Here is a 25148-nt window from a genome sequence, read left to right on the forward strand (position 1 = left end):
ACCACTAGAATTTCTGATTTAGTAGGACTGGGTGGGTTTGAGAATTTACGTTTCTAACAAGTGCCCTGGGGCTGCTGACGCTGTTGGTCCAGGGGCCACACTTTGAGAACCACTGTTTCCAAACCACACAGTTATGGTTGCTTTGAAGGGTCATATTAGCCCTTAAGAAATAATCCCTTTCAGTGACATCATTACAGAAGTGAAATTCATGAGTTCTGATGATCCAGTGTGAACTTATTTACTGATCTGAATATTTTCCTGTATTTATGCACCACACGTAGCATTTTTCATTTAAATTGTGTGCCACCTATAATGTTGTTTATGTTCAAGTACTACCCTGATTAAGACTAATACTTTCTCCTTTCTTCTAGTGGCAATTTCACATGTATACCAATCTCCTTTTTTATTGTCTGGTGAAAAATGTCGAATCAAGGTTGTGAGCTCTGAAAAGAGGATTTTTTTTAATTATTATTATACGAATCAGAATATATCAGCGGATTAAAAAAAAACAACCTGCTATTCTTCCCACTGCATTCCCAGAGTCCTTTGAAATACCTCTGTTATAACTCTTCTCACACTGTGCTCGAATTATTGATTTACTGTCTGGCTTTCTCAAGGGCTCATGGGTTCCTCAAGGGCAGGACATTCTTCCATTTGAAAAAAAAAAGTGTAATAAAGAGATATTTATTTTTCTATTATTTGTCCAGTTTGTGTTAATAAACAGTGAGAAAATTGTTTCTGGATGAAGACGCCATGCATGTGCTCATGCACGCATGTCAGGATTTTCGAGTTTGAAGTTTTGTGGGGTGTAGGGTGGGTGTGGTTGAGGGTTTGTTGGTGGGGGACACTGTCTGGGACTGTGTTGCTCTGGGACTGTGTATCGAGCATTTGTCTATACTCAATGGGTACAGTTCACCAATGAGATTCAGTGACCATCAGTGGCTGTCTGTGTGAACAGGGATCCCACCCCACGCCCATGTGTGTGTGTCCCTGGATTGGGGATGCTGTGATCTCTATGGGTCCTCTCTGACGCTAGCTATGTGCTGTGGCCCAGTGGGTCCTGTGTTCCTGTCCCTGGGTCTGCCTTCCTCTTAGGCCTCCTTGTTATCCCATGATGCCATCCATGTTTGAAGCTCAGAGCCCCTCTGGGTGGGTCAGGCTCTAGGTGACTGTGTCCAAGCATGCTACACTTACCTGTCCCCATCCAAGTCCAGGCCCTTGCAGAGCTGGGAGGGTGGGGGCTCTGTGTCACTGAGGTCAAAGGGGCCCCCTGGGAAATTAGCAGCTGGAGATTAGATTTCATGGGGTCACGGGAGAAAAAGAGGGAGAAAGATCCAGGTCTGGTCTGGGGCAGGGCCAGGCCAGAGGCCAGAGTCCAGAGTCTCAGAATCATTATAAGAATAGTCATAATAACTCCTACTCATTGAGCTTGTACCATATGCTGGGCACTGTACTTTGTGCTTTATACAAGGTCTCAAAATTAAGTTCATGAACTTGTTGCAACAATGTTAATTGGACAAACAGTTGATGAAGTTTACTATTTGGAAGTGCTGAGAAGGCTGTGTGAAAAAGTTAGATGAAAATGACCTGAACTTTTCGCCAACAATTCATGGCTCTTGCATCACGACAATGCACCAGCTCACACTGCACTGTCTGTGAGGGAGTTTTTAGCCAGTAAACAAATAACTGTACTGAAACACCCTCCCTATTCACCTTATCTGGCCCCCAAGGACTTCTTTTCCTGAAGATAAAGGAGTTATTGAAAGGAAGACATGTGGATGACATTCAGGACATTAAGAGTAATACAACGACAGCTCTGATGGCCATTCCAGAACAAAAGTTCCAAAATTGCTTTGAAGGGAGGTCTAGGTGCTGGTGTCGGTGCATAGTTTCCCAAGGGGAGTACTTCGAAGGTGACCATAGTGATAGTCAGCAATGAGGTATGTAGTACTTTTTCTAGGATGAGCTCGTGAACTTAATTGTCAGACCTCATATTTATATTTATGCTGTTGTTTTATTCAATATGACATATTAAGTATATTAATAAATAAGAATTATGTGAATTGTTCAGCTTATGAATATTTTATTATATTAGTTATAAATTACTTTATAATTTTATGTTATCATTTTCTATTTCTATTATCATATTCTATTATCTCATTGAAGATAGGAGGAAACTGAAGCTCAGAGAAGTGAATTAACTTGCTTAAGATCACACAGTAAGCAAGGTCACTCAGGAAAATGATAGAGTCAAAATTTGAACCCACTTCCACGTTTCCAGCCTTTGGCTCTTTCCAGCCACTGCCATTACCTTGGTCAAGATAGAAGACAGAAGCTGAGGGGACAGTAGGGAGTAGGGTTAGCTGAGTGACCTTGGGTGATAGCAAATTGTTGATGTTGTGTTGTGCTGGTTTATGTTTATTGAACCCTTATCATGTGCCAGGTACCATGCTAAGGGTAATAATAATGATGGCAAATGCTCCTATGGTACTTAGTGAGGGCCTTACTGTTAAGTGCTGCTATGTGGATTAATCCATTCACTCCTTCTGCGGTGGGTACCACTGTTGTCTCCATGAGGCCCAGAGGTAAAAGCATGTGCAAAAGCTCATGGAGGAGCTAGGATTTGGTCCCAGGCAGCTTGGCTGCATAGGCTGTTCCTTCAACCCTCAAACTTTCTATTATCCCTTATAATCTTCACAGTCATCCTATAGTGTAGGAGAAAATATCACCCATTTCACAGATGAAGAAACTGAGGCCCAGACTTTGACTCACCCACAGAGCCACAGACTTGAATTACTGTCTGTCTGAGCAGCTCATCCACACTCTTGACCCTGTTCTCATCTGGCAGGAGTCCAGGAACTCCAAAGAGCCTCTGAAGGGCCTTGGCCAGGCTCCCAGATACCCAGGGCCCTGTCCCACCCTGAGATCCCGGCCTCTCTCTCCTTCTTGTATTGCTCCCTAATTTTTCCTTTGGCTTGCGTCGTTTCTGCTGACTGATTGGTAAGTGTTCACTGCATGTTACAAGAACTGTCTATTTTCCCCCAGATTAGGTTTTTGTTGGATTTTTTTTTGCTATACAAAAGCTTTATACATTTCAATAGATACTCTTTATTTTATAGATCCAAGATTTCCAACCTTTTGGAAAATCTCCTGGCTCCTAGAGAGTGATAGTGAGGGAGCGGTAGCAGCCTCCCCTTTGCCTCCCTCTCCCCCTCCTAGGCTTAATTTTCTTGGGGTTGGGGGTGAGGTGGGGGGTTGTTTGACATCTTCTTGTCAATTTGTAATCACTCTTTATATGTTATAGCTATTTCCCCCAAACCTTTTGTACATTGCCTTGCAGTGGCTTTTAAGGGCTATACAAGTAGGTCTAGCTCATAGGTCACAGGTTATGGGTTTTCAACCTTGGTTAGGAAGATCTGCTCCTGAGGGGAGAGTGTGAGAGGGGAGCTCCACCCAATCTTTTCTGCCCCACCCTTCCCCTCCAGGGCCCCACTCATCTCCAGCTTCTTCTTCCTGAAGGCTCAGCCCGCCTCCTCTTTTCCCCTCCCTCAGCCTCTCCTTATAGGGAAGGAGGGTTGTTGCATTCCTTGTCAATCTTTTGAGTTCTTCCTACCTATACCTATTCACCCTGTTACCCTCTGCGTTGCAAGTGACTCGTCCTCAAGTCCTATTAAGTCCTGTTTATTGACTTTCTTTATAATGTTGTTTGCCGCATAAAATCTTAAGTTGCTAAGGTTTATACAAATTTGTCTGTCTTGTATTTATCGGTTGTGGGTTTCCTATCGGGGTTGTGAAGGTCTCCCTGCACGTGGGGGAGGGGGCGCCCTGCCCAAGTCCTTATCTCGCAGCTTCTCCCTTCCCACGGGTCAGGCGCATAAAAGCTTGCAGTGGCCTCGTTGGCCCATCCAGTGTCACCATGTCTCAGCTGTACCCAATGCTCCTGGCCCTGGCCATGGTGGCCATCCCTGGCATCCAAGGAGCCTGCCCAACTGCTGCCGAACTCAAGAAGCCCGACGGGACGCGGACGTGCGCCAAGCTCTTCGACAAAAGTGACCCCTACTACGAGAACTGCTGCGGGGGCGCCGAGCTGTCTATTGCGCCGGGCACCGACCTGCCCTTCCTGCCTAAAAGCTGGACGAACATCGTCTCCTCCGTTGTGGTGGGCCAGCGCTGCGAGCTCACTGTGTGGTCCCGCAAAGGCAAGGGCGGCAAGACGCGAAGGTTCACCGCAGGCGCCTACCCGCGCCTTGAAGAATACCGCCGGGGCATCTTTGGCCACTGGTCCAACGCCATCTCCGCCCTCTACTGCAGGTGCCCTCCTGCCCGCGCCCCAGGGCGCACACCCGTGTTCAGAGCTCTGAACTTAGCACTCAGGCCCCAGCCCCACCCGCCCCTCAGTGCTTGTCCAGACCTCTGAGCCCCTGACTCAAATTGGGAGTCCCTAGAATCAGTCCTGGAGGTCGCCTTTCTCACCCGCACTCCCTCCTGCAAGTCCATATCCTTCTGACCTCTCAGACCCAGTTCTGGGATTCCCAGACTCAGAAGCTGGTCCAATCCCCCACCCTCCATTCTGGGAGAACTCCATTCTGGGAGAAACCCGTTCCAACTTACCTGAATCCCCACCTGCCTACCCACCCAACAGCTGCATTCTTCAGGGAGGGCCAACTAACTTTGGAGTTGCAAAGCCTAGCTTGGGGATTGGGAGCCATCAACCTCCTCACCTTGGAGCCCCCAGAACCAAAGCCAGTCCCCCACCCCCAAATCATCAGATCCCAGAGCTCCCAGACCTCGAGACCCCAGACCCAGTTGTAGGAACACCCTATCTAGCCCTTATGCTCCCCACCCACCTAGAGACCCTCTAGATGAGCCTCTGCCCTGGAAACCAGTCTCAGAGCCCCTGTTAAAGTTCTAGAGCCCCCAGACCCAACTTTGGAGGCCCCTGAGTCCACCCTGCACTCATGTGTCCAATCTCATTGACCCCAGGGCCCTAGATCTAGCCATAGCACCTTCTAAAACCACCCCACCTGCCCTTCTTCCCCAAGAGCCCCCAGCCCCAAACTCCCAGGCTAGGACACCTAGCCCCTGAAGTTGGAGCCCAGCCCCAGCCCCCCCCACCCCACCTTATTTCAAGTTTCTAGAACCCCACATCCTGGATCTCTGAGTCTCTGGCACTCCTTCCTTGGTGATAATTTTTTATTCTGTTGCAGATGCTACTGATGCCTCAGATGTTCCTTATCTCCAACCCCCCCAGAGTGCTGAACCCCACATCTGGCCTTGTCCCTGGGGTCTGCTGAAGGCCCCGAGCACCAAAAGGAGAGAGCTTTCTGCCTGCCCCCCACCCTGCCTTCCCTGCAATACAGTTCTTATGAACTCGTCCCTGTCTGCCATCTGATTGTGCTTGGGACCCAAGTCCACACAGGATAGGGGCAGGATGCGGAAGAGAGCAGAGCAGTCAGATGTGGATCAGCCCGTAAGTGGGACAATGCTGCAGATGGGGACACACTCATAGATTCTGGCATGGATTTATGTGTGCACAAAGACACACATCCATAAGACATGGTAGCAGGCGATGGTACCGGCTGATTGTTAAACACTGATCTGCTTCCCACACTTTTTGATAGATAGCCCTTCCCTGAGTGCCCCCCACTCCTCAAGCTGTTCTGGCCTGCCAGGTACCTCCAGACTCAGGATTCACTCGTGGGACAGCAGGAGACCTTCAAGGACCTGCCCCAGACTAGGGCAAGGGTCTGATGTGGGATCTGGCCATAGCCTAGGACTTATGGGTTGTTAGATACTTTCAACCCTTCCCTCCCCAACACATGGAGGACACCTTAGTTCAAATTTGCATATTTCTGCAAATTTGAATTTGCAGTCTTTTCCCACCCCCACCCCCAGGGATGAGGGCCCTTCATGGAAACCTGGGTTTGGGGGCCCGGGGGGAGTTAGAGAACAGAAATGAGGGTCTTGGGGGAAGAAAAGGTATGGGGGCAGCTCTAGGTGGATGACAACTTGGGGAATGGAAGGAGGAGAGGAATTCAGGGAGATTCCGAGAGTTAAGAAATATGGGAAATGAGATAGGTGGAGATGAAGAGATCAGAGGTCAAAAGAGGCGCAAAAGGTAGAGGGGCTGTGAGGTGCTGGAGGATCATGATTGGAGGATGTGTGAATGGGCTATGAACTCAGTGAAATTCTAAGGAGCAAAGACCAGGGAAATACTTAGCATCTTTGGGCACATGTATTGATTCATTCAGTCAACAAGGATTTATTGAGTACCCACTGACTCAGGAAGAGGTGGCCCCTGCCCTTCCGGATCCCAGAGAGTGCAGGTGAAATGCCAAAGAGTCAGCCAGTCAAGGATGTGTGAATATGTCAAATGAGAAGCCGAGGACCAGGCACGATCAAGGGGGCCTAGGTGGTGGCAAGTGATTAGGGAGAAGTTGAGAGCTCATGAAGGGAATAGGGTAGTACTGAGCATCAGGAAAGTGCTGAGAGAACATGGCATTGCTAAAGGGTCAAGGAGGTGCTAAGGGTTAAGGACTTCTAAGGATTAGGGGGGTACTAAGGGGTCAGGGGGTGCTAAGGGTCCAGGAAGTGCTAAGGGCTAAGAGAGGTGTCAAGGGGTGGATAGATGAGACAAGGGGTCAGAACAGGCCTGGAGCCAGCCAGTCACTCCCTGAACTGCACAGACACGGAGGAGTCAGTCACCCTTGTCCGCCGCAGCCCACCAGACTCCCTCCGGTTCTTTGTCTTGTGTAGGAAGTGGACAAACCGCACACCAGGGCCATACTGGCGGAATACATGGGACACCTGTGGTAGAACCCGAGATTAGAAAGAGGTCCTTATTAGGGACCTATGAGACTTGCTCTCCTCCCTTTTCCCTCTGTGAGGTCTTGGGATATAAACACAAGTCTGGGAGTAGTGGTTGGGGAAGGGAGTCTCACCTGGACCCAGTGGCCCGGGGAACCTCTCCATGAGGTCCGGGGGGCCACATGGTGCTGTGCAATGACTGTGCGGCGATCAGCTGCCAGCAGCCAGACATGCAGCTCATAGACACACACGTCCAGCCGGCTGTCCTCGAACCTAGGGGTGGGGTCCAGGCCTTCAGCTGCCACCATAGCCCAAACATCCTGACCCCAACCTCTAACCCTAGTCGCCATTCAGCACACACTCACTGGCACCCCACTCTGTTCACTTGGGCTGGGTGGTGCTGGTAACACAGCAGTGATCAAGATAACCCACGCCCTGCCCTCATGGGATTCATAAGGCCTGTCACCAGGCAGTGACCATCAGAAATGGTCAGGGCCAGGATGGGGGAAGTCCCGGGCACTGTAGCATAACGCCTCTGACCCAGCTGAGGGGTGGTCAGGGAAGGCTTCCTGGTGGAGCCATGTGTAACTGATTCTTAAGGGATGAGGAGGAGTTTGTCTCAAGCACAGAGGGCAATAAGCATGTAAGGAGGAAGGAATAGCGTTGGACCTGGCACATCTCAAAAACTGAGTGTCAGAGAGAAGAGGCCAGAGAGGTGGGCAGGGCTGGATCCTGCAGTGGCAGGAGGGTCCTTGTGAGGAGCCCAGACCAAAGGGGAGCACAGGGTGAATCTGGTGCTTTGGGGAGCACCTGTGTGCAACCTGGTGGGGCAGAGGCACATACCAGTCCATGACCGTGATGTCTGGCTGCTCATCATCAAGCAGCTCCTCCCACAGGCCCTCGACCAGCAAATTCACACACTGCTGCTTCACAGTCCAGCTGTGAGAGAGAGCACAGGGGAGGCGGGCTATGGAAGCTGCTAACATTCTTGGGCATCTCCCAGGTTGGTCTGACCCCAGGGAGCAGGAAACCCTGATTATAGCATCCTCATATGAGGGTACCTACGTATGGGTGCTGAGTGTTCACTTGGCACCTTACAGTCTCGGTTCCCACTATCCCCTGGGAGGGTGATGCATTCTGAATCCTGTGTTGCAGGTGGAGAAACCAAGGCTCAAGAAGGTAAGTCACTTCCTCAAGATCAAGCAGCAAAGAAGTGGCAGAGCCGGGCTCCCAATCTGGGGCGTGTATGACTCTGAGCTCCTGAGTGATACCATCTCACCCACCATGCAGAAGCAGGGCTTGGTTTCATCTAGACAGATGGAGGCCTAGGGGAATGTCTCCCTCCCAGGGAAAGAAACGGAAAAGAGGAACAAATAATAGCTGCTATTTATTGAACACTTACTATGTGCAAGCCAGGCTCGGCCAGTCCCTGTCCTAGGTGTTTTATGAGCATTCTCTCTGACGACTGACCCTGTTTACAGAGTGGGAAACTGAGGCCCAGAGAGGCAAAGTCAGTTTCTCCAGGTCCCACAGCAATGAAGGCTGGAGGAGGGAATCAAACGCAGGCCACACTGGTCCTAGCCACTCACCTGAGGTTCTGTGGCAGCTTCTCAGTCTTGATGTACCACCCTTGGAAGTTGCCTGCCAGGTGGAGGAGCAAAGAGTTAGACAGTGCCCATTCTCCAGCACCACCCCCTCCCCTTAGGCCCAGCCACTCAGCACTCACCCAGCCTCTCCAGGGGCTGCTGTGTGGGACCAGTAGGCGGTGCTGGCTCATAAATGTTGATGCCTGAAATGGGCAGGTGATGGAGCCTCAGATGGGCTGAAGCTGCCCCTCTCCACATCCTCCCGGCCCCCTCCCCCCCAGGGCTCCTCTGGAAGGGAAGGAATCTGTGCCCCACCTGCCAGGCCAGAGCAGCCTGGCTGGGCTGAATGAGTCAGGGCCCAAGGAAAGCGCTGAGAATGTCCTGGGGGAAAGGGACCGTGCCTGGAGGGGGGAGGAGGAGGGTGTTCTGGTATGCTAGAGACAGGGACAAAGAGGGGCTCCAGGAGGAAGGGACTTCGCATATGGGCAGAGGGAGAGAGAGGGAGGGAGGGAAGGAGAAATCCAGGGTGAGACAAAGCGACACAGGGAGAGATAGAGGCGCATGATATAGAGACTGACACAGGGATGCAGCGCGGGACAAAAAGACGCAAGGAGACAGGGAGAGGCACACAACAGAAAAAGAGACACAGAGAAACAAAGAGACAGAGATAGAAACAGAGAGAGAGAGACAAGGAAACGGACCGTCTGGGTGAGGGTTGATGTCCCCTTGACTTTCAGAAAGAGACTGAAATGTGGTGACTGCCCTCCCAGGCGCTCGCAACAGGGAGCGTGGGGGAAGACACGAGCCTGTGGCAGCGCCGCGCCGGGGCTCCGCGGTCCGCACCTTCGGGGTTGGGCGAGCGGAGCAAGTTGCGGTAGAGCGGCCGCCTCAGGAACAGCAGTTTCCAGGTGAGACCCGGTGGCAGCTGCAGGCTCCCGCCCGGCGGCCTCCACTCCTCCAGCAGCAGCTGCCGCGCGTGGGCCTCCGATGGCTGCTCCAGCGTGGGGAGCCCAGGGCTCTCCGGGGCCGATGGCGACGGCAGCGACGGCGGCGACGGCGGCTCCTGGGGACTCGTGGGCTCCCCGGTCTCCATCTCGCCGCCAAGTGCGTGTCGGTCCCGCACCTCCTCCATCCGTCGGGTCTGGGCGACTGTCCCAGCTCCTCCTCTGGGTTTGGGTTAACTGGGGGCGGAAGGGGGCGGGGCGCTCCGGGTGTCATTTAAGATGAGTGTATTGAGGGAAAGAACTGGGCCTCCAGGCCCTCCTCCCACAGACCCAGGAGTCCAGGTCCTCTCTTTCAGGACCCAGGAGTCCAGGTCCTCTCTTTCAGGACCCAGGAGTCCAGGTCCCCCAGCCTCTCCTCCCTCAGACCCAGGAGCCCAGGTCCTGTCTTTCTGGGCCTCAGTTTCCTGCCCTGTAAACAGGGTTAGTCGTTAGAGAAAATGCTCATTAAACACATAGGACAGGAACTGGCCGCCTGGCTTGCACATAGTAGGTGTTCAATAAATAACAGCTATTATTTGTTCCTCTTTTCAATTTCTTTCCCTTGGGAGGGAGACATTCCCCTCAGACCCAGGAACTCAGACCTCCAGCCCCCTCCCCCCTCAGACCCAGGAGCCCAGGGCCCCAACCCTTCCTCAATTTCCCAAGCCTCCTGCCCCAGTTTCCCCAGGGCCAGCTGAGATCCCAGGCACTGGCCTGGGAGAGGGGTGTGACAAATAAACTAATACCAGGGCTCCCTGCTCTCTAATGAGGCTCATCCACCTCATTAAGATCGGGCCTAGCAAGATTAAGAGGTTTATTAATGAAGACCCCCCCACCCCAGCAGAGGCGGTGGGGGGTAGAGGGGTGAGATCCTGCTTCTGCTACTTCCTCCTCTGTCCTCACCTGGGACACACCCTTGGGACCCTGACATTTCCTGCTCTAGAAACCAATGATGGGGGTGGGGGGGTTGGAGCGCAGAGAGAGACCCAGAGCCAGAGATTGAGAGTCACAGAGATGGGGAACTCCAGGGAGACACTAAGATAGCAGCTGGGAGGAAAGCAGCAACCTTGCCTGGATTTTGGGGGTGCCTGTATCCCTACCTGGGGCTGGGGCAGACAGCACAGGCTGCCAAACCCTCTTTTCTCAGAGGTCACAGAGAGTTTGGAGTGAGGGATGGGGCAATGGTGGGAACAGGAGGTCGGGGTGCGGAGGAAGTGGGGTGGCGGAGAAACCTGTAGAGCCAGATGGCCACGCCACATCCCACACCTGGCCCAGGATAGCACAGGCGCAGAGTTCCACACAGGTTACAACCACCACAGTGAGTGCTTTCTGCTATCTAGGTGCTGGTCTAAGTGCTTACAAGTTCATCTCATCCTTTAAGACGACAAGAAGGAAGGTGCTGCTAATTCTAAAGGAAAGGTAACAGCAAACGGTATACAGCTGTGTGCTGCTGGATGCCCTCCAGCCCTGTCTCACCTGCACACCAACCCTGTGTGGGGTACTATTGTTACCCCATTTCACAGATGAGAAAAGAGGCCGCCCTCACGGGCCTGGTCCCTTACCACCCCCAGATAACCCCACGGGCTTCCACAGGCGCTTTCTGCCCCAGATTCTCAGAGAGACTCATGCTGCAGGTACTCGAAGTTGAGCTCACACCTCAGTGATGATGCTAGTGTATCTGAGGACTGCCGGTGTGCCAGGCATTGTCCAAAGTTCTTTAGGTGGGGTAGTTAATTCAATTAATACATCCTCCCTAGGAAATAGATACTATTGTTATACCCATTTTGCAGATGAGGAAACTGAGATGCAGAGGGGTCTAGTAACCCACGTGAGGTTACACAGCTGGTATGTGGCAAGTTGGATACACAGAGTCTCAGATGAGATACACAAGGACACAGATTCGACTCGCCTCTGGGGAGAAACACTGGCTCCCACAGAAGCAGACAGAAGATAATATCATATTTACTGTCTATCTTTAACTCACTGAACTTCACAATAACTCCAGGAGGTGGGAACTGGTAATAGTACCTCCATTCACAGATCAGAGGCAAGAGAGGTGAAATCACTTGTGGGAAATTCAGGAATTAGCCAGGATCCTGGGGGGCAGGAAGGTCCCATGGGAGGGGAAAATCCAGCTAATGCATACCAGAGCCTAGCCCTAATGCACCCGGAAGTCCCCAGGAGATATCCAAATACCCGCAGAGCCCTCAACACATGCACAATTGCACAACTGGAGACACTCCCCCCCTCCCCCAACAACAAGCGTACAAACCCACACCTGCATCTAGCTACCTGCCTACCTGTCCTCATTGGAGGAGGAGGAGGAGGAGGAGGAGAAGGAAGGGGAAGAACCAGAGCAAGAGTGTGGTGAGTGGAGTCAGAGCTATCCTCAGGTTAGAATCCAGGGCAGGGAGTGGCCAGAAGCCAGAGGCCTAAAAATAACGAGAGGGGCGGGTCTGCAAAGTGGAAATCAACCCCCCTCCTCTCCCTGCTCATGGCCTGCCATGGTTTACACACACACACACACACACACACACACACACACACACACACACACACACACACGGCAACCAGGGGGGATCTTGTGAAAGCCTAAACCCAACCACTCACTCCCCCACGTAAACCCCCCAGGCTCCCCAGGGCCCTCAGGAGAAAAATCCCAGCTCTTTGGCTAGCATTCGAGGCCCTGGTCCTTGCCCTGTGACCTGTTCTCTCCCATCTCAGGGATTTTGCTCATGAAGTTCTTTCCACCTGGAATGCCCTGCCCTCTCACCCACATCCCTATACTCACAGGTTCCCAAACATCAGATCCACCCAGGGGGCTTATTTAAAATATGTATTTTCAAGCTCCCCTCCCAGGAGTCTGATTTAGTCCCTCTGGCCCCCAGAATCTAAAATTTAAGAAGCACCCCACCCTACACATTCCTACTATGAGAAAATTTTTTTTTACCTAAATCTGAGAGATCTAGGAACTGAACTGGGGCCCTGTCAATCCAAGTGGCTTTCAACATTAGATCTCAAACTCGCCACCTTCCATTAAAGGTCCCAGTGTGGGAACTCGACCTCCAAAAGGTTATTTTCCGAACAGGCCAAGGCCTGGGTGGCCAACATGTCACCCTTCCCCAAAGCCACCTTCACGTGTCATGAAATGTTAAGAAGCATGAGTGATGATGTGACCATGTTGGGAAACAATTTGACAATTTCTTACAAAACCGACTATGTTCCCACCCTACAATCTAGTGATTTCACTCCTAGGATTTAGCTCCAAGAAGAGAAAGGATATGTCCTCACAAAGACCTGCACACATGCTTTCTGGTAATACAGTTGGCCCTTGAAAAACACAGGTTTGAAGTGCATTGGTCTACGTATACATGGGTTTTTTTCAATAAATACTGGAAATTATTTTCTCTTACGCTTTTCTTAATAAGTTTCTTTCCTCTAGCTTACTTTATTGTAAGAATACAGTATTTAGTATATATAACATATGAGGTTTGACAATCAAGTTTGCAAACTTGTTGCAACGAAGTTGCTAACCTTTTTTTGATATCAGAGGGATTATTCATTATGAATTTGTACCAACTGGACAAACAGTTACCCAGGTTTACTATTTGGAAGTGCTTAAAAGGCTGCGTGAAAAAGTTAGACGACCTGAACTTTTCGCCAACAATTCATGGCTCTTGCATCATGACAATGCACCAGCTCACGTGGCACTGTCTGCGAGGGAGTTTTTAGCCACTAAACAAATAACTGTATTGGAACACCCTCCCTACTCACCTGATCTGGCCCCCAATGACTTCTTTCTTTATCTGAAGATAAAATAAATATTGAAAGGAAGACATTTTGATGACATTCAGGACATCAAGGTTAATATGATGACAGCTCTGATGGCCATTCCAGAAAAAGAGTTCCAAAATTGCTTTGAAGCGAGGACTAGGCGCTGGCATCAATGCATAGCTTCCCAAGGGAAGTACTTCGAAAGTGACTGTAGTGATATTCAGCAATGAGGTATGTAGCACTTTTTCTAGGATGAGTTCACAAACTTAATTGTCCGACCTCCTACAAAATATGTGTTAACTGACTGTTTATGTTATCATTAAGGCTTCTGGTCAACAGAAGGCTATTAGTAGTTAAGTTTTGGGGGAGTCAGAAGTTATATGTAGATTTTTTTTACTGTGAGGGGGTCGGCACCCCTCATCCCTGTGTTGTTCAAGGGTCAGCTTTCACTTCAAATCAGAATGACACACATGCCCATCAACAGGTGAATGGGTAACGTAGCTGCTCCATCCATACCATGGAATACTCTAAGTAAGGAAAAGGCCTGAGGTATCGAAACATGCAACCACACGGGCGAAACAAAAATCGTCATGTAAAGTGACAAAGGCCAGGCAAAAAAAAAAGAGCACATATTGTGTGATTCCATTTATATCAAATTCTGGAAAAGGCAACAATAATCTAGAGTCAAAGAGAGCAGGTTGTTGGTAACCTGGGCTGGGGTGGAATGAACTGCAAAGAGGCATGGGAATGGACTTCCTGGGGTGATAAAAACATTCTGTCTTAATTGTGGTGGTAGTTATATGGGTATAGACATTTGTGAAAACTCATCAGACTGTACATTTAAAATGTTGTACGTAAACAATACCTCGATAAAAAAACAAAATGAAAACACTACAGCAACTCTCTACATACTAATAAGGAAACACCTGCAAGTCTATTACGTGAAAAAAACAAGATGTAGAACAGTGGGCTTCATGTGCGAATTAAAAAAAAAACTAAGAAAAAGCATTTGTATAACACATCTGAAAGGAGGCCCAAGAAAGCCTCTGGGGTAGTGATCAGGTGGTGGCCCGGACACAAAAGGGGGGAAAATGACTTTTCACTCTATGTGTTTTGTACCTTTTATACCATTTGTGTGTATTATCTTTTCTAAAAAAAAAAATTGTATAAAAGAAACAAGGATCCTGAGTTTCCCATTGTTCTTTCTACTCCTTATTCTTTCAAAAAATGCTTATTAAGCATCCATAGTTGCCACAGTTGTGCTTTGGAGATATAATGGCAAAAGAACAGACAGATTCCTGCCCCCATAGGGTTTCTGGCCTCAAGGAGGGAGGGATGTGCTTCAACAAGTCAACGAGTAACTAGTTAATGGACAAACAGCACTAAGTACTTTGAAGGTGAAGAAAAGGCCGTAATGACAGAGAAGAGGAGCATGTGGGAAGCCTGTTGAAACTGGGGTGGTCAAGGAGAGCTTCTTTTTTTTTTTTTTTTTAAAGATTTTATTGGGGAATTGGGGAACGGGAACAGTGTTGGGAAATTGGGGAAGGGGAACAGCCAAGTTGTTGTCCTTCAATCTTAGTTGTGGAGGGCGCAGCAAGCTCAGCTCCAAGTCCAGTAGCCATCCGGCCGCTCGTCAACACCTCGCAGCAGCTCGTGGCCGCTCAGTTCAAGGTGCCGCGTTCAGTCTTAGTTGCAGGTGGGCATAGCCCCCCATCCCATGAGGGAGTCGAACCAGCAACCTTGTTGTTAGGAGCATGTGCTCTCACCAGCTGAGCCATCCTGCCACCTGTTGGCAGCTCAGCTGGGGCACAGCTCAGTGGCCCATGTGGGAATCAAACCAGCGATCCTGTTGCTCAGAGCTCACTCTCTTAACCAACTGAGCCACTTGGCTGGCCAGGGAGAGCCTCTTGGAGGAGGTGACATTTGAGGGAGACCTGAAGAAGGCTAAGGAGTTAGCTGCGCAAAGAGCTAGGGGAGGAGCATGTCCAGGCAGAGGAAAGAACAAATGCAAAAGCCCTGAGGTGGGACCAAGCTTGGTGCGTTAGGAGAAAAACAGTGGGACCAGTGTGGCTGGAGAGGAGAGTAGGAGGGGAGATGAAGTCAGAGAGAGGATTGGGGCAGCTGTGTAAGGTTTTTCTAAGTGTAATAATTTCTAAGTGAAACTATGGGGAAGGTTTCAGCTGGGAAATGAGTAGATATAACTGATCTTGGGCTGAGTGAGGGTAGGGAGGGGATAGGGAGACAGCAAGAAGGGAGATGAAGGTGGATGGGACCAGGGTGAGACCATGGAGTGGCTGGCAGAGGACAGATTCAGGATCTCTTCTGGAGACAGAGAAGAAAGGCTTGATTGGCCTTGAGGGTTTCAGCAAGGGGCAGAAGGTGGCACCATTTGCAGAGAGGGGAAGATGGAGGCCAGAAACATGGAGGAGGGGCAAGAAAGCAAGCATTCCGTCACAGATGTATTAAGTCCTGGACTTCCAGAGGGGCCATGCCAGGGCGTAGCTAGATGAGAGAGAGGTCAGGGCTAACACACAAATCCGGTAAGCATCCCCACATGGACAGCCGAGGAGCTGAATGAGGTAATAAAAACAACAATACAGGCATACCTCAGAGATATTGTGTGTTCGGTTCCAGACCACCACAATAAAGTGAGCGTCATAATAAAGGAAGTCATGACCTTTTCGCTGGTAAAGGGTCTTGCCTTCGATTTGTAAAAACACACAACATCCGTGAAGCACAATAAAGCAACGTGCAATTAAAAAAAACGAAGTGCAGGGCCGGCCGAGTGGCGTGATGGTTAAGAACTAGCTTGGGACGCCAGAGGACCCCGGTTCGGATCCCACATATGAGGGCCAGTGACACTGCCCTCTACAGCTAAGATGCTGAACAACAGCTCAACCTGGAGCTGGGCTGCCGTGAGTCGCCAGCAGCCAGCGTGAACGGCCCTCCAGAAGCCGGCGACTGATCTGCCTTGCCCGGGAAGAGCGCAATGATGGTGCCAACTTGGGCCAGTGAAGCAACGTCCTCCACAACTAGACTGAAGAACAAAACGACAGCAACTTGTCTGTTCCCCTTCCCCCAATTCCCCCAGCACTGTTCCCATCCCCCCAATTCCCCAATAAAAATCTTTAAAAAAAAAAAAACGAAGCGCAGTAAGATGAGATTTGCCTATGATAGCAATTGTGGAGAGCTTACTGTGTGCCAGGCGCTAGTCTATGTGTTTTGTGCGTATGAACCAAATGTGCCCGCTAATGGAGGTATTGTCATTAAACCCACTTTACAGATAGGGAAACTGAGCCACAGAGAGGTGAAGTGAACTTGTCCAAGGTCACACGGCCAGGAAGTGGCAGACCTGGGATTTAAACATCGGCAGTCTGGTACCAGAGTCTGCATCCCCAGGGAGGGTGGCCTAGGTTAGGGTCCAAGCTTCTTATCCTAGTATCTGACTTCCAGGATGATCCCTCCTCCCAAGCCATCTGGCCACGGCGCCTCTCTGCAGCAACCCTTCCTGGCTCCCTAGAGGCCTCAGATCAGATTCTGGTTTGCAGCTCAATTTCTAAGTCATTGAGTCGCCCAGCAGCTCCAAATTCCATTCACAAGAAGATTCAGAGCTCTCAGGAAGAGGACAGATGAAGCCCATGCCAGATGCTGTGACAGAGAAGCTGGTGGGCTCTGTCTCCTGTTGCAGGTGGGAGGTCATGCTTCAGCTGTTGCTCTGTCTCCCCCATCAGACAGTGGATTCGTTCCCTGTGGCTGCCACAACAAATTAGCACAAACTTGGTGGCATAAAACAGCAGTTTATTCTCTCACAGTTCTGGAGGCCAAAAGTCCAAAATGAAGGTGTTGGTAGGGCCACACTTCCTCTGGAGCCTCTAGGGGAGAAATCTTCCTCACCTCTGCCAGTTTCTGGTGGCTGCCAGCACTCCGTGGCTTGTGGCCGCGTCACTCCAATATCTGCCTCTGTGGTCCCATTGCCTCCACTCTCAAATTTCCCTCTCCCTCAATCTTGTAAGGACATTTGTCATTGAATTTAGGACCCACCCGGGTAATCCAGGATGACGTCTTCACCTCAGGTCCCCAACCTAATTATGTCTACAGAGACACTTTTTTCATAGGAGGTAGCATTCATGAGTTCTGGGGATTAGGATGTGGACATATCATTTTGGGGACCACCATTCAACCCATGGTGGACAGGGATCCCTCAGAGAGCAGGAGCAAAGCTTGGGGAGGCAGGTGAGCCTGGCTCAGTGGTTCTCAAATCTGAGCACATGTTAGAATCCTCTAGAAGGCTTGTTAACCACAGGCTGCCGGGCTCCACACGGCCGCTCCCACCCCGTTTCTGATTCTGTAGCTCTGGGGTGGGGCCCGAGAACTGATGCTGATCCTGTTAGTTTGGGATCCCTCACTAAGAACCACTGTCCTAGTGGTTAGGAGAATAAAGCTACTTGAGCAATAGTCCCCTCCCTGACCCATGTGTCCTTGGGCAAAGGACTTCCTTAGTTGCCCATCTATAAAACAGGGCTAACTCTTCCCTGCAGTGCTACTTGAGGTGGCCCACACTCTTCCCCGCCCTCACGGTGTCCCACAGTCTTGCTGGTCCTTGACCTACCAATTCCTTCCACCTCAGGGCCTTTGCACATCCTGCTCCTTCTGCCTGCGAGGCCTTCCCCTCTGTGCCTCCATTGCTGCCTTCATCTCTGTTCAGGGATCCCCCCTTCATAATGCACACACCCTTCTGGCTTTTTTCTACCTAACAATGTATCATGGCGACTGTTTCCTGTTGGTACATCAGCAACAATCTGGGCTGTCCCCTGCCACTTCCTATTGCCACACTGTTCTTTCATTCTTAAACTTAGTGTGATTTGTAAATACGTATGAGTATGTGAACTGTGTCACCCCGTGAGAATGTCAGCCACACCAGGGCAGGGCCTTGGGCAGGTTTGTTTGTTATCTGTCCTCAGCTCAGGGCTGACACAGACTGGTGGTTTTCTCTGAGCAGGAGGGCAAGAAGGCCCAGCCCCAGGCAGGAGGATGAGGCTCTGTCTAGCCAAGGAGCCGGGTCCAGCACCCCCGTGTTTAGCTCTCACCATCCCTACTGCAAAGCCAGTATCAGCCCCAGGAGTGTCAGCATGTCCCCAGGCTCACTCTGGCTCATGTATACAGAAGGTGCCAAAAAAAAATGTATGCACATTTTAAGAAAGGAAAAAACTGTATTAAAATTGTAATAATATATACCGATTACAAAAGATGAAAACAAGTCACATTTGACTTCTGCAGTTACACGAAGCGCTCAAAGTGGTTACCATCAGCGTAATTTCAATAGTTTTTTCCTTTCTTAAAATGTGTGTGCATTCTTTTGGCCCCCTCTGTATAGAGAAAAGCAGGGGTCCTGGAGGATGGCCACTGGGGCTTGGAGGAGCAGGTGGTGGGGCCTCTACCAGGGCTGCGGGCAATGGGAAAACCCAGCCAGGTCAGGAGGGAGCTGAGGGTGGGAGAAAAGGGGGCTTGGTTGGGCGTTGCCTCCCCCAATATAAACCCCAGGGGTGGGGCGTGGGGGGTGCTGTGAATCAGCTTCACCCTGCAGGGGGCGATAGAGAGGCAGGAATGAGTTGGGGAAGATGGAAGGTAATGAGAAGGGGCCGGGGGAGAGAGAGGGGAGGAGGAGGGATGGAGGGTGGTAGGGTGGGAGACAAAGAGACATAGAGACAGACTGAGAGACAAAGAGAGAAAGAGAGGAAGAGAGAGCTAGAGAGGCTGAAGCATAGAGACAGAAAGAGACTTACAGAGATTGAGGTGGGGTTGACCACAGCCGGGAAGGATCCGGAGTGTCAGAGATACCCAGAAAGTATTACTTGGCAGAGGGCAGATGGGAGGCCTATGGAAGGCGGGGGAGGAGGCAAGGCGTATGCATACTGGAGAAATGTGCCCACGTGCCAAATATAAAGTACATGCTGATCTCTACCGTGGCATTGATTAGAACAGCAGACCACCACCAGCTTCCTGAACAGCCATCAACAGGGACGTTCAATAAATCATGGTTTCAATAAATCATCTTTCATATGCTCCATGGAATAGTACCCAGCCATTAACAGTTTGCTTCTTATGTACCAGCCGGGACCAACCACCAAGATACAATGTTAGGTAGAAAAAAGCAAGGCATAGAAGGAGGTGTACATTATGCTAACATCGGTGCAAAGTAGGGCATGTCTCTGTATACGCCTGTGGGTGTCTCCTGGTACATGCATGCATTTCTGGAAGGAGATACAAGAAGCTTGTACCCGTGGCTGCCTCTGAGGAGGGGGTGGAGAGCCCAGAATGGAGAGTGAGGGAAGGAGGTGAACATTGCAATTTCCCCCTTGGAATCTTGTACATTTTGTGCCATGAGCTCAGGTTACCTGTTCAAATACTAAATAAGATTAGATGATAGAAAACAGATAAAGTCAGAGATAAAGAAATAGGGAAGAGAGGGAGGAAGAAAGGGAGTTTAACTTGGTTTAACCCAGTGGACCCCAACCTTCTACAGATGCCTCTGGTCTTCTGGACAAAGGCTCTGAGCTGTCTCCACCTCCCCAAACCACAGGCCAGGACCCTATTTTCTGCCCCATCTCACCCCTCAGCCCCAACACCTCTCAGCCCTGTTTTCTCCTTGAGCAATCATCTCTCTTCCAGAGTCCCCTTTTTGGGGGTTGGACTTAATGGAGTTGACTGGCTGCTCAAGAAGACAAAGGTTAAGCCTTTTCGGTTCAGACATGTGGTCCTCAGGTGCAGGAAGTGGAGGGAACCCTGCCCCACTCTTCAGGAGGCTGTGGCATGGTGATCGTGGGCAAGTGCTCAGGGTCAAACTCAGCCTCTACCCCTTTCTTGCTGTGTGACCTGGTTGGTGACTTTGTGCCTCTGTCCCTCAGTCTTCCAGCTGTAAAATGGGACAAGGAAGGTGCCTCCTCAGAGGGCTGCTAGGAGGGTTGTATTCATTTCCTGTGGCTGTCACAAGGAATTGCCACAGACTTGGTTAAGACAACAGAAATGTATTCTCTCACAGTTCTGGAGGCCAAAGTCTGAAGTCAAGGTGTCAGTAGGGCCGCGCTCCCCCTAAAATCTAGGGAGGAACCCTTCTTTGCCTCTCCGGGCTTCTGGTGGTGCGGGATGTGTGTGGCTCATTGCCACATCACTAGTCTCTGCCTGGTTCTCACATGGCCTTCTCTGCGCATCTCAAATCTCCCTCTGCTTTTCTAATGACACTTGTCATTGGATTTAGGGCCCATCCAGAGAAACCAGAATCATCTCATCTCAAGATCCTTAATCACATCTGCAAAAGACCCTTTCTCCAAATAAGGTCACATTCACAGGCTCCCCAGGGACTTAGCTTTTGGTGGTGGGGGCACCATTCAGCCCACTACAGGGTGAAGAGGGGTTGAACTCGGAGCTCCGCAAAGCCCTGGACACAGTAAGATCTTGATGAATGCTATTACCTTGATTTTGCTCAGCCCACACAATATGGTTACATGTTTTGAGTGAGTTGCCTACCTTTAAGATTCAAAAGCTTTCACATGAAAATGGGGATTTCTTGAAAAAAAATCAGAACATTTGGCATCGTGGGGCTAAGTTCCCACAGGCCACCGTGGCCTGAAAAGTGACTGACCTTCAAAAAGGCATGTGTGCAGCCATTTCTCCGCTCCCAGATGTCACCCGCCTGGCCCCAGGGGCTGTAAGAGTTTGAGCCTCCTGCACCATATCTGTTCTGCTGAGTGTTGCAGCCGCACCACACAGCTCAAGGCCTGGCACAGAAAGCCAATGAGGGATGCAAAACTTCAGATCTGGCCTTCCTAGGCCAGGCAGGCCTTTCCTTCCGTGGACCTCAGTCTCCACAACTGTGAAAATGAAGGAGGATGTGGGATGATTCCATGGGCCCTTCTCAGTAAGTTGTGGGGCGCTAGCAGGAGTCAGGCATGATGTTTGAGGTCAACTATGGCTGTGGCAGGCAAACTGCTATTCTCCCACTCTCAATCCTGGCTGCACATTAGAATCACCTGGATAATTTTCATTTTAAATACCTGTGACTGGGCCCAGTCCACACCAAAGGGGTTGCTCTTTGCTTATAGAACAGATCTTTAAGACATTTATTTATTCCTGGGCCCGCTGAGTGGCGTGTTGGTTAAGAGTTGGCTTGGGACACCAGCTCTGAGCATCAGGACTCTGGTTCGGATCCCACATGAGGGCCAGTGATGCTGCGCCCTCTACAGCTAAGATGGTGAACAACAGCTCAACCTGGAGCTGGGCTGCTGTGAGTCGCTGGAGATGGCGTAGGCTGCAGTGGGCTGCCGTAAAGCTGCCGTGAGTGGCTGGCAGCCGGTGTGGGTGGCCGGCAGCCGGCGTGAGCTGCCAAGAGTCGCTGTGAGCGGCCATTCAGTGGCGGGCGACTGATCTGCCTCACCCGGGAAAAGCGCAATGATAATACCAACATGGGCTAGTGAAGCGACGTCCTCCACAACTAGACTGAAGAACAAAAGGATAGCAACTTGTCTGTTCCCCTTCCCCCGATTCCCCAACTGCTGTTCCCCTCCCCCAATTCGCCAATTAAAAAAAAAAGACATTTATTCCTCCCAAGAACCCTCTCTTGTGCATTCATTCTTTCCCTTAATCTGCCTCTCTCCCCACTGGGAACCATTCTAATATGTAAATGGGTCTCTTTTGGGGGGTCTTGCAACATGAGGACAGCTTTATGTCCATAATTTGTCATTTATACACCTGGCCTGGTGTGATAGCTCTTAATTTTACTTTTTCCATTACTGATTTGGCTCCCACTCCCCATGGGCACACTTGGTCCCTGACTCTTGCTGGCTACACCAGAGCCCTTGGCGTGTGCCCCCTCTGTATATCACTTGCTCCCATGGGGTGGACACCCAGGCTGCCTCCCGCTCCTGCCCCATAAATCCCGCTACACTGAACATGCTCACACACTCCCCCATGGTCCCGAGTGAGATTTTCTTTGGAAAGTCATCCAGGAGCAGAATTATTGGGAGATACATATGTGCAATGCAATTGATTCTTGAACAATGTGGTGGTTAAGGGTGCCAACACCCCTAATTCTTGCACAGTTGAAAATCCGTGTACACCTTTTGACTCCCTCAAAATTTAAGTTGTTCCTTGGTATCCATAGGGGATTGGTTCCAGGAACAAAATCCATGAATGTTCAAGTCTCCTATATAAAATGGTGTACATCAATGCATATAGTCAGGCCTCTAAGTGGGTCTGTGCAGTTCAAGCCTGTGTTGTTCAAAGGTCATGGGTACTTCATTTGACTAAGCCAGACTTTCAAATTTTTCGCAGACTCAGTGTTAAAATGATAGCTTATTGTTGGAATTGCCTTTCTCTGAATACAAATGAGTTTGAGCACCTGTGCACACCCTTGTTGGTCTAATGGGTTTTTTTCTTCTGTAAGTTGCCTGTTTATATCCTTTGCTCATTTTCTGTTAGGGTCACTCTTTTTCTTGTTAAGAAAACATCATATTGTGTTAGACTTTGCAAATATTTTCTTCCATTCTGAAACCTATTACATTTGTCCATGTCCTTCCTTGAAAAAATTCTTGATATAAACATGTTTTTTCTTCATAATTTCTTCCTTTGGCATTTTAAGAAGTCCTTGTCTGCCTCTAGGTCATTGAATATTTTCCTCTATCAACTTTATAGTTTACCTTTCACAGTGATGCTTAACCCATCTAAGAGAAACACTGTCCAATAAAATTGAAATAACAGGGAGGTTTCATATCTATACCATCTAACTGGCAGTCGATGGCCAAAAGCAGCAATTGAGCATGTGAAATGTCGCCAGTACAACTGAGGGACTGATGCTCAATTTTGTTTCATTATCAAATTAAATAGCCATGTATGGCTAGTGGCTACTGTCCTGGACAGCACAGATCTAAGGTTCCCTTTCATTGTATTAGATAGGGATTCAGTTTTTTCCTCTATAAAATGAACCAATTTCCCCAACTCTATTAAACAATTTTCCATCATCGATTTATGGAGCCATCCTTATATTAAGCTCCTGCATAACATGGGTCTGCCTTTGGGTTCTCTGGGGGAGAAGCTCAATTCTGTAGTAATAGAATTTTTAAGACACACAGCTCCCAAAATAGACTACATTTCCCAACCTCCATTGTTCTGAATGTGGTGGTCACATGACTACTCTGGCCAATGAGGCAATGGTATAACCACAAGTGGTTCTGTCTTTAAAAGGGAATTCCCTCTTCTTGTCCTCCCTTTGGTGGTGGCAAGTGCCCTTGGACCACGTGGGAAGAGGCCTAGGGTGGAGGAGCACAAGATGGAAGGAGATGGGACCCTGCTGACTGGGCAGGGCTGAATCCCACACTCCCTGGCCAATCATAGACCTCAGTGGCTCTCAAACTTGGGAGGGCTTGTTACACTCCAGATAGCCCGGCCCCACCCAGAATCTGACTCAACCTGGGGTGGGAGCCAGGACTTTGCATTTCCAGCAAGTTCCCAGGGATGCTGCTGGTCCAGGAACCACGCTTTGAGAGCCACCGGTCTGACTTGTTTAAATCTGGCCTTCAGGCATCCCTGACTACCCTCCTGGGCCTTTGCTGTGGTTAACACTCACTCCTTGTGGAGCGCCAAGTCTGGTCAGTCACATCTGGACAAAGTGAGACCCGTGCCACATGCCGTCTGAGGCAGATGTCTGTGGCTCTGCCACACTTGGCATTCTATGTGCTCTCTTGTGCACCGAGGGTGGAAGCCTGAAAAGTCACCTTGCCGACTTCCTCGCTAGCTGGGATTGGTAAGGTCCTGCCAGGAGGAGGCTTCAAGCTGGAGTAGAGGGCGGGAAGCTAGACAGGTGGCTCTGGTGCCACTGATCCCTTTTGTCCCTCCAGTCCCATAGGTCATGTTTGACTACTACCGTATTTGCCGGCGTATAAGACGATTTTTTGGCCCTGAAAAATATGCCTCCAAGTGGGGGGTCGTCTTATACGCCAGGTACACTTCAGATAGACTGCCCATAGTGCTTGCCCCGTGCCATAGTGGCCTCCCGATGCCTGCCCACTTCATTCCACATACCGTTCAGGCATCAGCAGCGCTGCTGGGTGCATGCTCGGCTGTTATGCGATTTTGCTGTTATGCGATTTTACCACACTCGCAAAATCTACGGTACCAGTCTATAGAGTGTGTTTTCTTTAGTGAATTACCGGTATGTTTACCGGTAATAAACTTGCACTGTTTTATGTATATGTTTGATTACATACAGCCTTGTGACAGTTTTCCTGCATGTCATAAGCATTTGAATATAAATTAAAATGTTGAAATTAAGTCTGATATTGTTTTACCTTTTATTTGGTGTGTGGAAGGTGTGCGGAAGAGGGGGTAGTCTTATACGGCGAGTATATAACAAACTCTGTATTTTGAGTGGAAATGTTAGGGGGTCGTCTTATACGCCCAGTCGTCTTATACGCCGGCAAATACGGTAGCTGTGGCTCCTCCGGCCTTCCCAGTGCCCTGGTAACCAACTCTGTATTAAATTCCGTTTGAAACAACTAGAGGGGTTTCTGATACCATGGAAGCCCCTTCTACATGGGTACCAGCGGCAGGGGGCAGGGGGCCTTGCGGAGATGCCCCCATGCCACCTAAAGCCATTCTTTAAAATTGCAGTGATGTGACTGAAGGTGATGGTAATAGCAGAATTGCTGTGATGGCAGACAGCTCTGCCTCCACAATGTGATGGGGCAAGTGACGTGGTGGGGTCTCTGAGCAGGCCTCTCCACCTGGACAGTGGCACCTCCAGGCAGCCAGGGAGACCAGTGCACTTGGGCTGTGCGTGTGTGCAGTGGTTGCCAACATTGTTCTTCACCGTCCTCACTTGCTTTGAGACCATGGCATCCCATCCTTCCAAAATGAGTTGGGCAGCTATCCTTTTTCTACTTCCTAGAACAATTTGTACAAAGTAGAAATTACCTGGTCCTTCAGTCTGGTAGAACTCATTTGAAAA

At 49.9% G+C, this 25148-nt stretch overlaps 2 protein-coding genes across 2 annotated transcripts; one reads left to right on the forward strand and one right to left on the reverse strand.

The window, feature by feature from the left end:
• The first annotated feature begins 3692 nt into the window (after positions 1-3692).
• On the forward strand, positions 3693-5280 carry SYCN (syncollin). The gene is made up of 2 exons (XM_019666259.1): positions 3693-4311; positions 5208-5280. Exons 1-2 carry the CDS (start codon positions 3917-3919, stop codon positions 5215-5217), a joined length of 405 nt encoding a protein of 134 aa, XP_019521804.1. The 5' UTR covers positions 3693-3916; the 3' UTR covers positions 5218-5280.
• Positions 5195-9510, reverse strand: NCCRP1 (NCCRP1, F-box associated domain containing). The gene is made up of 6 exons (XM_019666258.1): positions 9237-9510; positions 8534-8596; positions 8397-8448; positions 7651-7746; positions 6942-7080; positions 5195-6807 (listed from the first exon to the last, which is right to left on the reverse strand). Exons 1-6 carry the CDS (start codon positions 9484-9486, stop codon positions 6667-6669), a joined length of 741 nt encoding a protein of 246 aa, XP_019521803.1. The 5' UTR covers positions 9487-9510; the 3' UTR covers positions 5195-6666.
• Between the last annotated feature and the right edge of the window lie 15638 nt (positions 9511-25148).

The sequence above is a fragment of the Hipposideros armiger genome, unplaced genomic scaffold (assembly GCF_001890085.2).
Source record: "Hipposideros armiger isolate ML-2016 unplaced genomic scaffold, ASM189008v1 scaffold_466, whole genome shotgun sequence".
NCBI classification, from domain to species: domain Eukaryota; kingdom Metazoa; phylum Chordata; class Mammalia; order Chiroptera; family Hipposideridae; genus Hipposideros; species Hipposideros armiger.

Coding starts and splice junctions, on each gene's coding strand:
- SYCN (XM_019666259.1), top strand. CDS start 3,917: ATGTCTCAGCTGTACCCAATGCTCCTGGCCCTGGCCATGGTGGCCATC.
- NCCRP1 (XM_019666258.1), bottom strand. CDS start 9,486: ATGGAGACCGGGGAGCCCACGAGTCCCCAGGAGCCGCCGTCGCCGCCG. Junction 8,449..8,533: donor GCAGCCCCTGGAGAGGCTGG/GTGAGTGCTGAG, acceptor TCCACCTGGCAG/GCAACTTCCAAGGGTGGTAC. Junction 7,747..8,396: donor AAGCTGCCACAGAACCTCAG/GTGAGTGGCTAG, acceptor TCTCTCTCACAG/CTGGACTGTGAAGCAGCAGT.